Raw genomic sequence first — 11,117 nt, 5'->3', positions numbered from 1 at the left:
AGAGGCCTACAGGAAGGTTCAGAGAAGGCTCAGAGAAGGTTCAGGGAAGGTTCTCGCCCGGCGCGGGGAAGAGGCCGTCAGACTCCGCCAGCTCCTCTGCAGGGGCCGCCTGCAGACGCGGCGTGGGCGTGTCGCGGGCGTGTCAGCGGGCGGATGTCACGTGCCGAGGGCGGCGGCGGTGCACGTAGAGTGGCGGTGGCGGTGGCGGGTGGCGGTGGCGGTGGCGGTGGCGGTCTCGGAAGTGTCTCGGAACTGTCTGCTGCCTCGTCCTCGTCAGGGGGCGTCCAACGCGACTCGCCCGTCACGTAGTTGAACCAGTACGTGTGCCCGTCGGGCGTCTGGTCCGTCCCCCACTCGCCCGCCTCGTCGGTCGCACCAACCTGCTCCTCCCCCTCCCCCCTCTCGCCTTCGCCGGCAGGGGACAGGCCAGGCTGGTGGCCGGGCTGGCCAAGGCCGGGCTGGCCAAGCCCTGAGTAGTCGGACGGCCAGCCTGAGCCGGAGGAGACGTCTGCGCCGGGCTCCTGTCCCTCGAAGAGAGAGGACACGCCCAGCGGGGACTCCTTGGCAGCCTCCGCCGCCGCAGCCTCCGCCGCCGCAGCCTCCGCCGCCGCAGCCTCGGCAGCAGCCGCCTCAGCAGCAGCCGCCTCGGCAGCAGCCGCCTCGGCAGCAGCCGCCTCGGCAGCAGCCGCCTCGGCCGCCGCCGCTTCGGCCTGGCGTGCAGCCTCCGCCTCTGCAGCGGCAGCTGCCGCCGCCTCCTCGGCTTCCCGCCGCGCCTCCTCCTCCGCGGCCGCTGCAGCCGCCCGGCGGGCCGCCTCCGCCTCCGCCTCGGCAGCAGCAGCAGCAGCGGCGGCGGCGGCGGCGGCGGCCGCGGCGGCCGCCGCGGCTGCGGCGGAGGAGGCGGCGGCGGCCGCCGCGGCGGCGGCGGCCGCCGGGGCCGCCGCCGCGGCGGCAGCCGCCGTGGCCGCGGCGGCGGCGGCAGCGGCGGGGGCGGTGGTGGCGGCGGAGGCTGCGGCGGGGGTTGCAGCGGAGGCGGTGGTGGCGGCGGAGGTGGCCGCGGCGGCGGCGAAGAAGGCGGTGCCTCCGCTGCAGGCGTCCAACGGGGGGAAGGAGCCGGCGGGGGCGGGGGGCGGCGGGCCGCGGCCGCTGGGCGGCCCCCCGGATGCGGCCGAGGCCGCAAACAGCTCGGAGGCCGCAAAGGGAGCAGCCGCCTCGCCCCCAAACAGGGAATTTGGCTGCGGCGGAGGCGCCGCCCCTGGAAGGGCCGCAGCGACGCCGGGCCGATGGGGAAAGGGAGCGGCAGCGGTGGCTGCGGGCGGCGCCTTTGGTAGCCCGCCCGCCATCGGAGCAGGCGACGGCCTGCGCGGCGGCTGCATCCGCGGCGCCACAGCCTGCTGCGGTGGCCGGCGGAGCGCCGTGCCGGCTTGCGGTACCGCGGGCTGCGGCCGGAAGGGCGGCGACGGCGCACCCCGCTGCACCAGGGAAGGTGGTGGGGCGCGCATCGGCGCGGCACCCGGGCGTGCGGGTGGAGCGTATGGGCGCGGTGCGCTGGCTCGCATCGGCTGCGCCGCCATCCCGTACGGCTGCGGAGCTGGCCGTGGTGCCGCCGCCGCTGGTCGTGCAGGTGGAGCGGCGGCGAAGTCCATCTCCCGCCGCCACTGCTGTCGAGAAGGATCCGAAGGCCGCCTGCGTCAGCGCCGGGCGAGAGCTTGCACAAGGGATACTTCGCGAACAAAAGAATTTTTCGCTCCCCGCACCCTTTCGCCCCATGCAGCCGGCTGCTTGCTGGTGGCACTAGGGCCGCTGAGGCCCGCAAGATTTTTTATTAACTGAACTCGGGGGCACAGGACGCGGCACAAACGGGGTACACCAAAAGATTTTTTTGTTAAAGTTATTGCGGGGGGCCGCCGGTCGTGACACGGTCGAGGTCAATGCAATGCGACGAAAGCTGCTCCTGGTGGGCCTGGACTGGGTGAGGCGCAAAGACCCACCGGTAAGCCTCGCCACCGCAAGTATTGCTGCGGCCTGAGGGAGGGTGTAGAGGATGTAGAGTGTAGAGCGCTGTAGAGCTGTAGAGATGTATAGAGCGCTCTGGAGCGCTGTAGAGCTGTAGAGCTCTACATCCGCCGCGGGACGAAGCGCCTCCGTTGTAGAGCGATGTAGAGCGCGATTTTGCTGTAGAGTTTGTTGTAGAGGCTCTACAGCCAAACCGCCGGGAAGGCAGTGACTCAAAGAGGTCGAGCCGCGCTAATGGGGTGTCTCCGAGCTTAGTGGAGCTCTGATGGACAGCCCTGACTATCCCCGACACACAGAGAGTGACTCCGACGGCACACAACACCCTATGACTGCGTCATGACCAGCCTGCCATGTGTCGCCGGTGCCGCATTCGTCGCTGTGCTTCTTTAGCAGGCGGTGGACTGTCGGCTGCGAGGACGGTCGCATTTTGCGCGAGCGAGGCGAGCATTCAGACGCGTTGCATGCGCCATGCCTCGCGCCAGCGCGTGCGGGAGCTCCTGGCTGAGCGTTGAGTCCAAGCGAGTTGCGCTGGCCACTATCGCTACGCCGAGCCGAGCTGACGCGCCGAGGCGCCGGCCAGTCGCAGCCGTGAGGCATGCCACAGCAGCAGAGGCACCTGCCACCCATTGGGCGGGCAGACAGAAGGCCAGGGCAGCACTGGCAAGTGCAACGCCCCTTTGAGGGAGGCCGTTGCAGCTCGGCGCATAATTATGTCAATAATGAAAAACGGACACGCCAACCTAGTTTATACTAAAATTTCGTCAGCCTTGCCGCACGCAAACAAGCATGTGTATCGCGCTCCTTGCGGGGGGGGGGGCGCGGAAAAGAGGAACCTCTTTGCATGGGGGGGGGGGGGGGGGTATTGAGCTCGGCCGAGGCCTGTCCGAAGCCGCAGCCGCTCGAGTCGGTCGCCTGGAGCACCCTGGGAGGCGCCCGTCGAAGCCAAAGCTGTGCTGGGGACACGGCCGGATCAGCCTCGTACACCTACGATAGCCTGCCTGACGATGACTGCGATGGCCTGCCACCTGACGACTCGCTGTCACTGGAGGAAGAGGCAACCGATGCGGGCGATGCGCCCGTCATGGGGTTGCTCGTTGCTCCTGCCTGCTTTGCGCTCGGTGCGGCGCTGTACATCACGAATGGTGCTTTCCTTGTCGCTCAGACGGCCCTTCTTCTGCTGACGTCCCTGCTGCCCCTTTTGGCTCGAAGCAATCAATTTGGGAAGATCATCAGCGGAGACGCCGTCGCGAGGCTCTGTGGATGCGTGATCTCCCTTGGCCCAATCTTCCAGGCCGTATACTGCGCACAGTGCGCCACTCCGCTGATCAGCGCAACGGAGTATGCGGCTTACGTCGGCAGCACCCAGGCGAGGCTGGGCCGGGCAGCCTTTGGGGTCATGCTCATGTGGATGCCGCGGCCTCTCGACTGGAAGTGTAGCCGCGCGGTGGAGCATTGTGCGGGCGTGTGCCTAGTGGAGTTTGTGCGCGCGAGCCGCTCCTGGGCGACCGACAATCCCTCTGCCTATGGCGCACACCTTGCTCTCGACCGGGCCGGTGCCTACCTGCTCGGGATGGCGGCGGGCGAGCTGATCATGCAGGGCCATGTGCCCGCGCAGCGCTTGGCGTCGGCAGTCCGTCAGTTGGCTGCGAGCCGGCGGCGCGTGAGGCAACCCCGCCCCCCCTCCTCCCCTCCCCCTCCCCATCCCCATCCGCGTTCGCATACATGAGTGCCGAGGGACGTGCCTGACCCCACCTCCACCTCGCTCTCTAGGCAACTGCTCTGCGAAAAAGAGCGAATGGACTGGGAGTTGCGGCTGCGGACTCGAGGCCTCGGAGCTCCAGCCGCTGAAGCGCTGCCGCCGCTTCTGCCGAGCGTGCACCCCAGCAGCAGCCATCAGCCGACCCCAGAAGCACGCGACCCCGGCAGCAGCAGCCACGACTCTCGCAGCGAGCCCTCCGCCGCCACCGTCCCGCACGCAGAGCCTGCCATTTCCGTTGCGCATTTCCATCCCATCGTGCCTAGCTCCTCTGGCGGCAGCGAGAGCGAGTACTTCAGCGACAAGGTTTCGTGTGCCATGTCAGCGTGGTCCTCGGAATCAGGAGAGACCCATAGGCAAGGCGCAGGTTACGTTGGCGGGCCTTGAGTCGGCTGAATGCAGGGTCAAGGTGGAGTGACTTGAGCCCCACCGCCCGTGTGTGCCCCTAGATTGGCTATTGCACACCGAAGCATGCAGCGCACGCGTCACGGTCCACTCGCCTCTGCGAGAGTTGCGCATCTGAGATCTGTGCGTGTCTATTGGTATTGCGGGGGGGCTGTACGCTGTACTCTTCTAACGACTACGTACTAGTGGACGTGCGATCCGTCAAAATATCTGAAGATCTGTCCTGGGGAGCATTCTCCCCAAACCTTGCTCAGCTGATCCAGCACGGGTCGTAGGCCAGGCCTGGGCAAAGGCTAGTTCCATTTCACTCTGACACGCTAATCTTGAAAACGTCGAACGGAGCTCCGTGTTGCTCCCAGCGCCCTCCCCCGCGCTTCCTGCGGCCATGGCCGATGATACTAGTATGAGAGGTCATCTGGCTACCGCGAGCGCGACTCAACTCGCCGACGTCGTCCGATGATTGTGCCTCAAAGTCAGCCTCCGGAGGCTATCGTGGGGTCGAGCCGGCAGTAGCCGTGACATGTGGTTCCACCACCCCTCGTATGCTTTGCCTCTGACCGCCACCGTTCCCAGGCTGCCAAATGGGATGGAAAGGAAGGCTCGGCGAGCGTATAGAAGCGTGCTCGACCTCGTCGTGGCAACCTGCACGGCAGCGCTGGTAGGCGCGATGAGCGTCGTGCCACCTGACCCGAGACGGGTCGCAGGCGTCGTACCGAGCGCGTCGAGACCGTGTCCTGATGTGATCTGCACGGGTGAGTCACGTCGGCGTCAAAGGAGCGACGTGCGACCTGTCAGAGCTTGATCTCCGATCTCAGCGGCGTCGAGTCGTCTCCGGCGCGCGACAAAGGTACATCCCCAGGACGCGCAGAGGCAGCTGCGATCCAGCGGAGTGGACGGTAACGCACCGCGCCACCTGCTGTGCGTTACCGTCCACTCGGCGGGGTCGCAGCTGCCTCTGGAAGGCACCCAGATGTACCTTTGTCGCGCAAATGGTCAAATCAAGGTTTTGTAACGCGAGCTGTGCCACAGTGAAATGGAACTAGCCAAAGAAACCAGTACCTCATCAGGCTTCCCTGAGCGTCACAGCTCGGTGATCGCGCCGGCCGGACACCACTGTACGGGGTGTGGACCGTGAGTTGACCAGGGGTTGATGTGCGCCGGGCCCTCCTGCTTGGCTCCAGCCAGTAGACAAGTCTTGTCACTAACAGAGTAGAAGGATCTGACCTCGGGGCCGATGTGACCAAGCGCTGGTAGCGTGGTTTTACCTCACACCCATGGTCTCACAGTGTGCCGGCAGTCGCCGAGCAGTGTTAAGCCGTTTAAGCCGCAGGCGCCCCAGGGCCCACCCTTTTAAGCCTAGGGGTACCCTAAGCCATCTCTGCTGTGAATAGAGGGAGAGTGCTGCAGCGTTGGAACCGTAGCTCGGCGCCTCGCCCTCAGCAGAGCGGGCGAGAAACGCTGAAGCTGTTCGCGCCACATACCCCCCCGCCTGTGGCAGACCTGCTTGGGGGTATGGTAGGGCCGCTAGTCTTGGGCGGTCAGGACCATACCCCCACCCCTTTGGGCCGCCGATGCTACCATACCATATCTAGATACCCCGGAAAAAGTTGGAACCCTGGCCGCTCTGGCGGGCTCCGAGGTATTTTAGTGCGCCTGGTGGCGAAATAGAATTTGAAGATTGCGCGAAAAAAGAACAAACAAAAACAAGAACCGAAAAGAACAAGGAAAAGAAATCGTGGGGCAAAGAATTTTCGCGCGGAGCCCTCTGCCTCTCTTCGAGAAAGAAGTTCCCCGCTGTCGAATGGCCCAGCCCCGGGCCGCTGCACACCAGGGTCCGGCGAGACGCACGCAGCAGTTGCAGCAGCGTGTCGAGCTTGCACGCACGCGCGCCCGGGTGGTCGCACCACTCGCTCGCCGTCAGCCAGCTCGAGATGGGTCGAGTACGTGGCGGCGACGAGGTCGCTGTCGACGCAGATGCGCTGCCGCCGCCTCCGGCACGCGGGATTGTGCTGCCGCCGGCACTGTCGGCCATTCGTAGCGGGAGCTTGCGCTTCGAGTGCCAAGTGCGCGCCGGCTGCATGGCAGGGCCTTCGTAGGCGCGGCCGTGCATGAAGAGCGGGTGCTCCGCCGAGTCGAGGCACGGAACGCGCCGCAGCGTTGCCAGCGTTGCCTCGCGAAACGTTGCGCATGGAGCGCCGCCCGGCGGGGCAGCGGCCACTGCCGGCGCCTCTCCACTGGCAGCACAACCGTTTGCCGCCGCCGCCGCCGCTATCGCTTCCGCTGCCTTTGCTTCCGCCTCGCGCGCCTCGCCTGCTGCATTCCACTTGACAGCCCAATGGAGCTGCGCTACGAGGCCCGTAAGAGGCATCGCGGCATCCTCACCCCACCGGGCGGCAGCGGCCGCCACGCACGCAGCCACGTCTTTCGAGAGGGTCCCGCTCGGCTGCACGTGCAGGGCGTGGCAAGCTAGGTCAGCGAGGGCGCGAGGCTCGGCCACGTCGCGAGCCATATATGCGTGCGACTCGGGTCGGCGGACGTCGGTTACGGCCAAGAACTTTTCGGAGTTTCTATCGGGCAATTCTATCGGGCAAGAAGGCGCCAAACCCCAAACGGCAACGGGCAAGCCGCACGAAGAACTCGGCGATGCCGCAATGGTCAACCCGCGTGCGAAGCACGCGACAAGACACAAATACCTGCTCAAACGACTCGTCAAGACCCTTCGCTCGGCGTGGGGCATGCTCATCGAGATGGAGCCGACTGCACACCTCAGTTACAGTAACCCAAAACAACCTAACGTGGCGGCGGCGAACATCGGCAAAGGGCATGTGCGCCTCGTTGGCGACTTGAAACTTACGAGCTCGCTTGCGTGCAAGGGTGGCGATCGGCTCGGCTGGAAGGGGGCTTTTGTCGCCTTCGGCAACACCGAGCGGGCGCTGCTCGACTTAGTGTTAGGGCATGCTGCATGGCCGCGGCCGGAGGGGGGGGGGGGGAGGGGGGGTTCCTCCTCCTCCTCGTCCTCTTCCTCGCGCATGCATCGCAAAGTGAACTGGAAAAGCTGGACGGTGCAAGCAGACGCTCACCGACAATGCTGGCACAAAGGCCCACCTCAATTCCCAAACGAGGGGCCAGTTCACAAAGGTCTCAACTGATGCACAGTACAGAGGCTGAGGAGCGAGTGAATCTCCGCGTCTGGCGTTAGATTTTGTTGCTGAAGCCATACGGGCATGCTCTCGACTACAGCGCCGGCGGTGAGATTCGGAGCAAACCATCCACAGGCCTGCTGCTTGGAGGATTCAACAAAGTCTTTTCGCATCAACGTCAAAACCAAAGTCAGCCAGGATGAAAGCCAGCGAGGGGCGCCCCATACACAGGACCCAGATATAGATCGCTAGGACCCACGCAACGCCAGTCCAAATGCGGCGAAACTGAAGGATTTCTGCAAAAAAAGAAAAAAACCATCTGCGGCGGGCCATGGGACCCCATCTCCCCCCGCATGGACACCCTCTTGGGCCCCCGCCTCCCCCCAGAGCCCAGTCCCACTGGCCCAGTGCCAGTCCGCCGTGCCCAGTCCGTGGCCCAGTGGACGGGAGGTCAGAAGACACCGCTCGTGTCACTGATGACGGACGTCAGACTCTCTTCAATACAAAAAAAGCTCGTTGCACTATCAAACTATTAGCCTAATAACGTACCTAATTGTTAGCACATACCTAATAATTAGCATTGTTTCACCTATTAGCTTAATAATTAGCTTATTTACACAATCAGTTTCGTGGAAAAATGCTAATTATTAGCTTAATAGCAGCGTGCTAATAATTAGGTACGTTATTAGGCTAATAGTTTGATAGTGCTAGTAATTAGGTACGTTATTAGGCTAAGCGAGGTACCGCCGCCATCGATGACGCCGCGGCGACGTGACCGTCGCCCGCAAATTCGACGCGAGTCGCCGCTACACTCAGCCCGCTCTCGCTAAAACCGGTACGACTTTTTTGAGAAACGAAATCCGAGCCCCGACCGAAATTCTGAGAATCTATGTATGTACAATGTGAGAGGACTCGAGATGTGTTCGAGATTGGGGCAGGGCGCTCGACTTTTCGGCGGTCGTGGATCACGCTCGTTGCTGCGATTTTCAGTCAGGCTTTGACTGGACAGCATCGATGCCGTCGCCGGACGCGGCGGCGAGGCACACGGGCGCCGGCGTGGCGCGTCGGCAGGCCCACCACGAGCGGATGCGCGACGAGCGCGCTCGGGAAGCGGCCGCGGGCGACGCGGAGCTTCCGCCGGAGGACGACGCGGTCGAGATGGGTAGAAGCACGACTTCCTTGCCCGCCTTCCACTCGCCCTCGTAGACGGCGCCGCTGGCAAACCGCATGACGCCGCGCCCCTCCCTCTCACCCGCCTTCCACTCGCCGTCGTAGACATCGCCGTCGACGTACCGCATGACGCCGCGCCCCTCCTGCTTACCCGCCTTGAACTCGCCCTCGTAGACGTCGCCGTTGGCGAGCCGGTAGACGCCGCGCCCCTCCCTCGTACCCGCCTTGAACTCGCCCTCGTAGACGTCGTCGTCGGCATACCGGTAGACGCCGCGCCCCTCCGGCAGACCCGCCTTCCACTCGCCGTCGTACACCTCGCCGTCGGCGAACCGCATGACGCCGCGCCCCTCCCGCTTACCCGCCTTCCACTCGCCGTCGTAGACGTTGCCGTTGGCGAATCGCATGACGCCGCGCCCCTCGCGCTCTCCCGCCGCGTTGTACTCGCCCTCGTACTCCCCCTTCGGCACCTCGCCCGAGCGAGCCATCGCGATGTTCACCTTGACAGCGTACTCACGGTACAGCTCGACGACCACCGGCTTGTCGCCTTTGCCCGTGAAGGTGGCCTCCTTGATCGCGGCGATCACGCGCTTGTTACGCGGCCCCATCCCCTCGTCGGCGCGGTCCTCCGCCTCTGCCACACGGGGCCCCTCGCCGTCGATCTCGATGACCTTAGGCGGCAGCCGCTCTTCCAGTAGCTTGCCAAGCCCTGGGAAGTAGGCGAGGCGCACGAGCGCCTCGGTGCTCACCGCGCTCTCAAACGTCGTCCACCTGCCAGCGGAGAGGGGTGTGGCGCATAAGCAGTCGCTGTGGCATGTGGTGGCGGCGGCGGCCAGCCACAGCGCACCCGCGAGCGAGGTAAGGGCGGCCGTTGTAGAAGAGGAAGACGGCGGTCGCGCCCGGCAGCGCACCCGCTGCGGTGGCTGCCTCGACCGCCTCCTCCGCCGCCGCGTACGTTGCGAAGCGAACACGCCACCGGCCCTCCTCATAGCGCGGGTTCTCAAACGCCCCGAGAGCACTGCGCAGCTCGGCCTCGGCGCTGGCGCCGTCGAGCCCGCCGCCCTTCTCGACGAGGATGACCACTTCGCCGTCCAGCTCCGCCGGCTGGGATGGCACTGAGCGGTGGCGAATGACGGTCGTGCCGAAGGCAGAGGCGTAGACGTCGCCCATGACCTGCGGAGGCGCGAAAAGAGGAGAGTCCTTAGGAGAAGCAAGGGCATGTGTGCGGGCGAGGGAGTGGGGAGCGAGTAGATGAAAAGCGACGGGCGCAGAGGGCGGCGGAGGGAAGGCGGCGCGGACCTTGAGCGATTGGGAGAAGAGCTCGTCCTCGGCCTCCGTTCGCGGCTTTTGCGGGAGTGAGGAGAAGCTGCGGAGGGGAGGTTGTTCGGGCGAGGCGGGCGTGGGCGGTGAGAGCGAGGAGGGGAGAGCGAGTGTGTGTGTGGAGAGAGAGGCGAAGGAGCGGAGAAGATAGGCGGTGAGAGCGAGGAGGGGAGAGCGAGTGTGTGTGTGGAGGCGAAGGAGCGGAGAAGATACATGCGGCCTAGGGCCTGCCCTCCACACGCGCAGCCACTGGGTCCGGGGTGGGTCTGGGGCGGTGGCGCACTCCCAGAAGAGGGCCGTCACGTGCTCGCCGAGCGGGTGGCGCAGGAAGCGCCGCACGTTGGCCAGATACTCTCCGGTCACGTCGGGGTGGTCCGGCGAGGCCCAGCCGTAAGTCAGCCCGGCGACTTCTCGGCGTAGCGAGCGCAGCGCCGCAACAGCCTCCTCCGGCGTGAGGAAGACACAAATGCCTCGCTCCAGCTCCATCCGCTCCAGCTCTTGCCGGTGGAGGAGCTTGGGCAGCATCGCCTCGGAGCCGTCGGCGCGCAGGAACTCGGCGCGAAGCAGCTTGATGGCGCCCGAGCGGAGGACGGCGACGAGCGCCTCGTCAAGGGCCGCCAGCAGCGGGATGCCCTTGTGGTCGGCGGCGGTGAGCGCGGCTGCCTTGCCCATTGAGTACAACATATTGGTTATCCCAGCTGAAGTTAGTGGCACGCCCTATAAGCGAGCACAGAATCCTTTCTGCAAGCTTGCTTTCCCTCTTTCCGTCCGAGACCTTGGCCCGAATGACAAACGCGGGCTTCTTCTTTTAAGAGCGCCACAAAAAGGAGATCGCGGGGTGGCACACATGGCACACGGGGGGGGCGGGGGCCCCAGCAACTAAGCGCACACACCGTCCGGCCGGCCGCTTTCTCCGATGTCCGAACCCCCCTTGCGCGTGCGACAGACCCGCTCGAACGGCGGCTGGCGAGGCCCTCGCATGGCGGCACACACGCGAGACACACATAAGTCAAGGCACGAGGCGAGAGGAAGCGACAACCCAAGTGGCTGCAGCGCCCAACCCCTTCGCGGAGGATGGGCCCGTCGCAGCAAAGGAACGCCGCCAGAGCGAGAAGGAGCAGGCGCACATCGCTTCCAGGGGGGGGGGGCGCCCTTCTCTCCGGAGACTCGGGGTCAGAGGCCCCTCCGAACCCTGTTTTTTGATATTGTTAGTGTGTTTTCTTAGTTTTATGTTTATCCTTGTTATTTTGTTTTTTATGGACTTTTGATTTTTTTTTCCCTTTGGCAGTATCCCTAGGGTCACTTTGTTCTGGTTC

General features: G+C 65.0%; 3 protein-coding genes across 3 annotated transcripts; 1 reads left to right on the top strand and 2 right to left on the bottom strand.

The window, feature by feature from the left end:
• Positions 1 to 3,094: 3,094 nt before the first annotated feature.
• Positions 3,095 to 4,187, top strand: EMIHUDRAFT_250964 (hypothetical protein; the record flags this gene model as incomplete). Its single annotated transcript, XM_005793323.1, has 3 exons — positions 3,095 to 3,651; positions 3,784 to 4,098; positions 4,172 to 4,187. The coding sequence occupies 3 exons, from the start codon at positions 3,095 to 3,097 to the stop codon at positions 4,185 to 4,187; spliced, it is 888 nt and encodes a 295-aa protein (XP_005793380.1).
• A 4,317-nt stretch (positions 4,188 to 8,504) lies between these two features.
• On the bottom strand, positions 8,505 to 8,936 carry EMIHUDRAFT_47963 (hypothetical protein; the record flags this gene model as incomplete). Its single annotated transcript, XM_005793322.1, has 1 exon — positions 8,505 to 8,936. A coding segment is annotated over one exon (432 nt), but the record flags the coding sequence as incomplete, so codon positions are not given.
• Positions 8,937 to 9,422: 486 nt separating this feature from the next.
• EMIHUDRAFT_372751 (hypothetical protein) lies at positions 9,423 to 10,511 on the bottom strand (the record flags this gene model as incomplete). The annotated part of the gene is made up of 3 exons (XM_005793321.1): positions 10,165 to 10,511; positions 9,781 to 10,021; positions 9,423 to 9,654 (listed from the first exon to the last, which is right to left on the bottom strand). A coding segment is annotated over exon 1 (306 nt), but the record flags the coding sequence as incomplete, so codon positions are not given.
• Positions 10,512 to 11,117: the final 606 nt, after the last annotated feature.

The sequence above is a fragment of the Emiliania huxleyi genome, assembly GCF_000372725.1.
Source record: "Emiliania huxleyi CCMP1516 unplaced genomic scaffold EMIHUscaffold_1015, whole genome shotgun sequence".
In the NCBI taxonomy this organism is placed as follows: Eukaryota; Haptophyta; order Isochrysidales; family Noelaerhabdaceae; genus Emiliania; species Emiliania huxleyi.
This window is presented reverse-complemented; position numbering and strand designations above follow the sequence as displayed.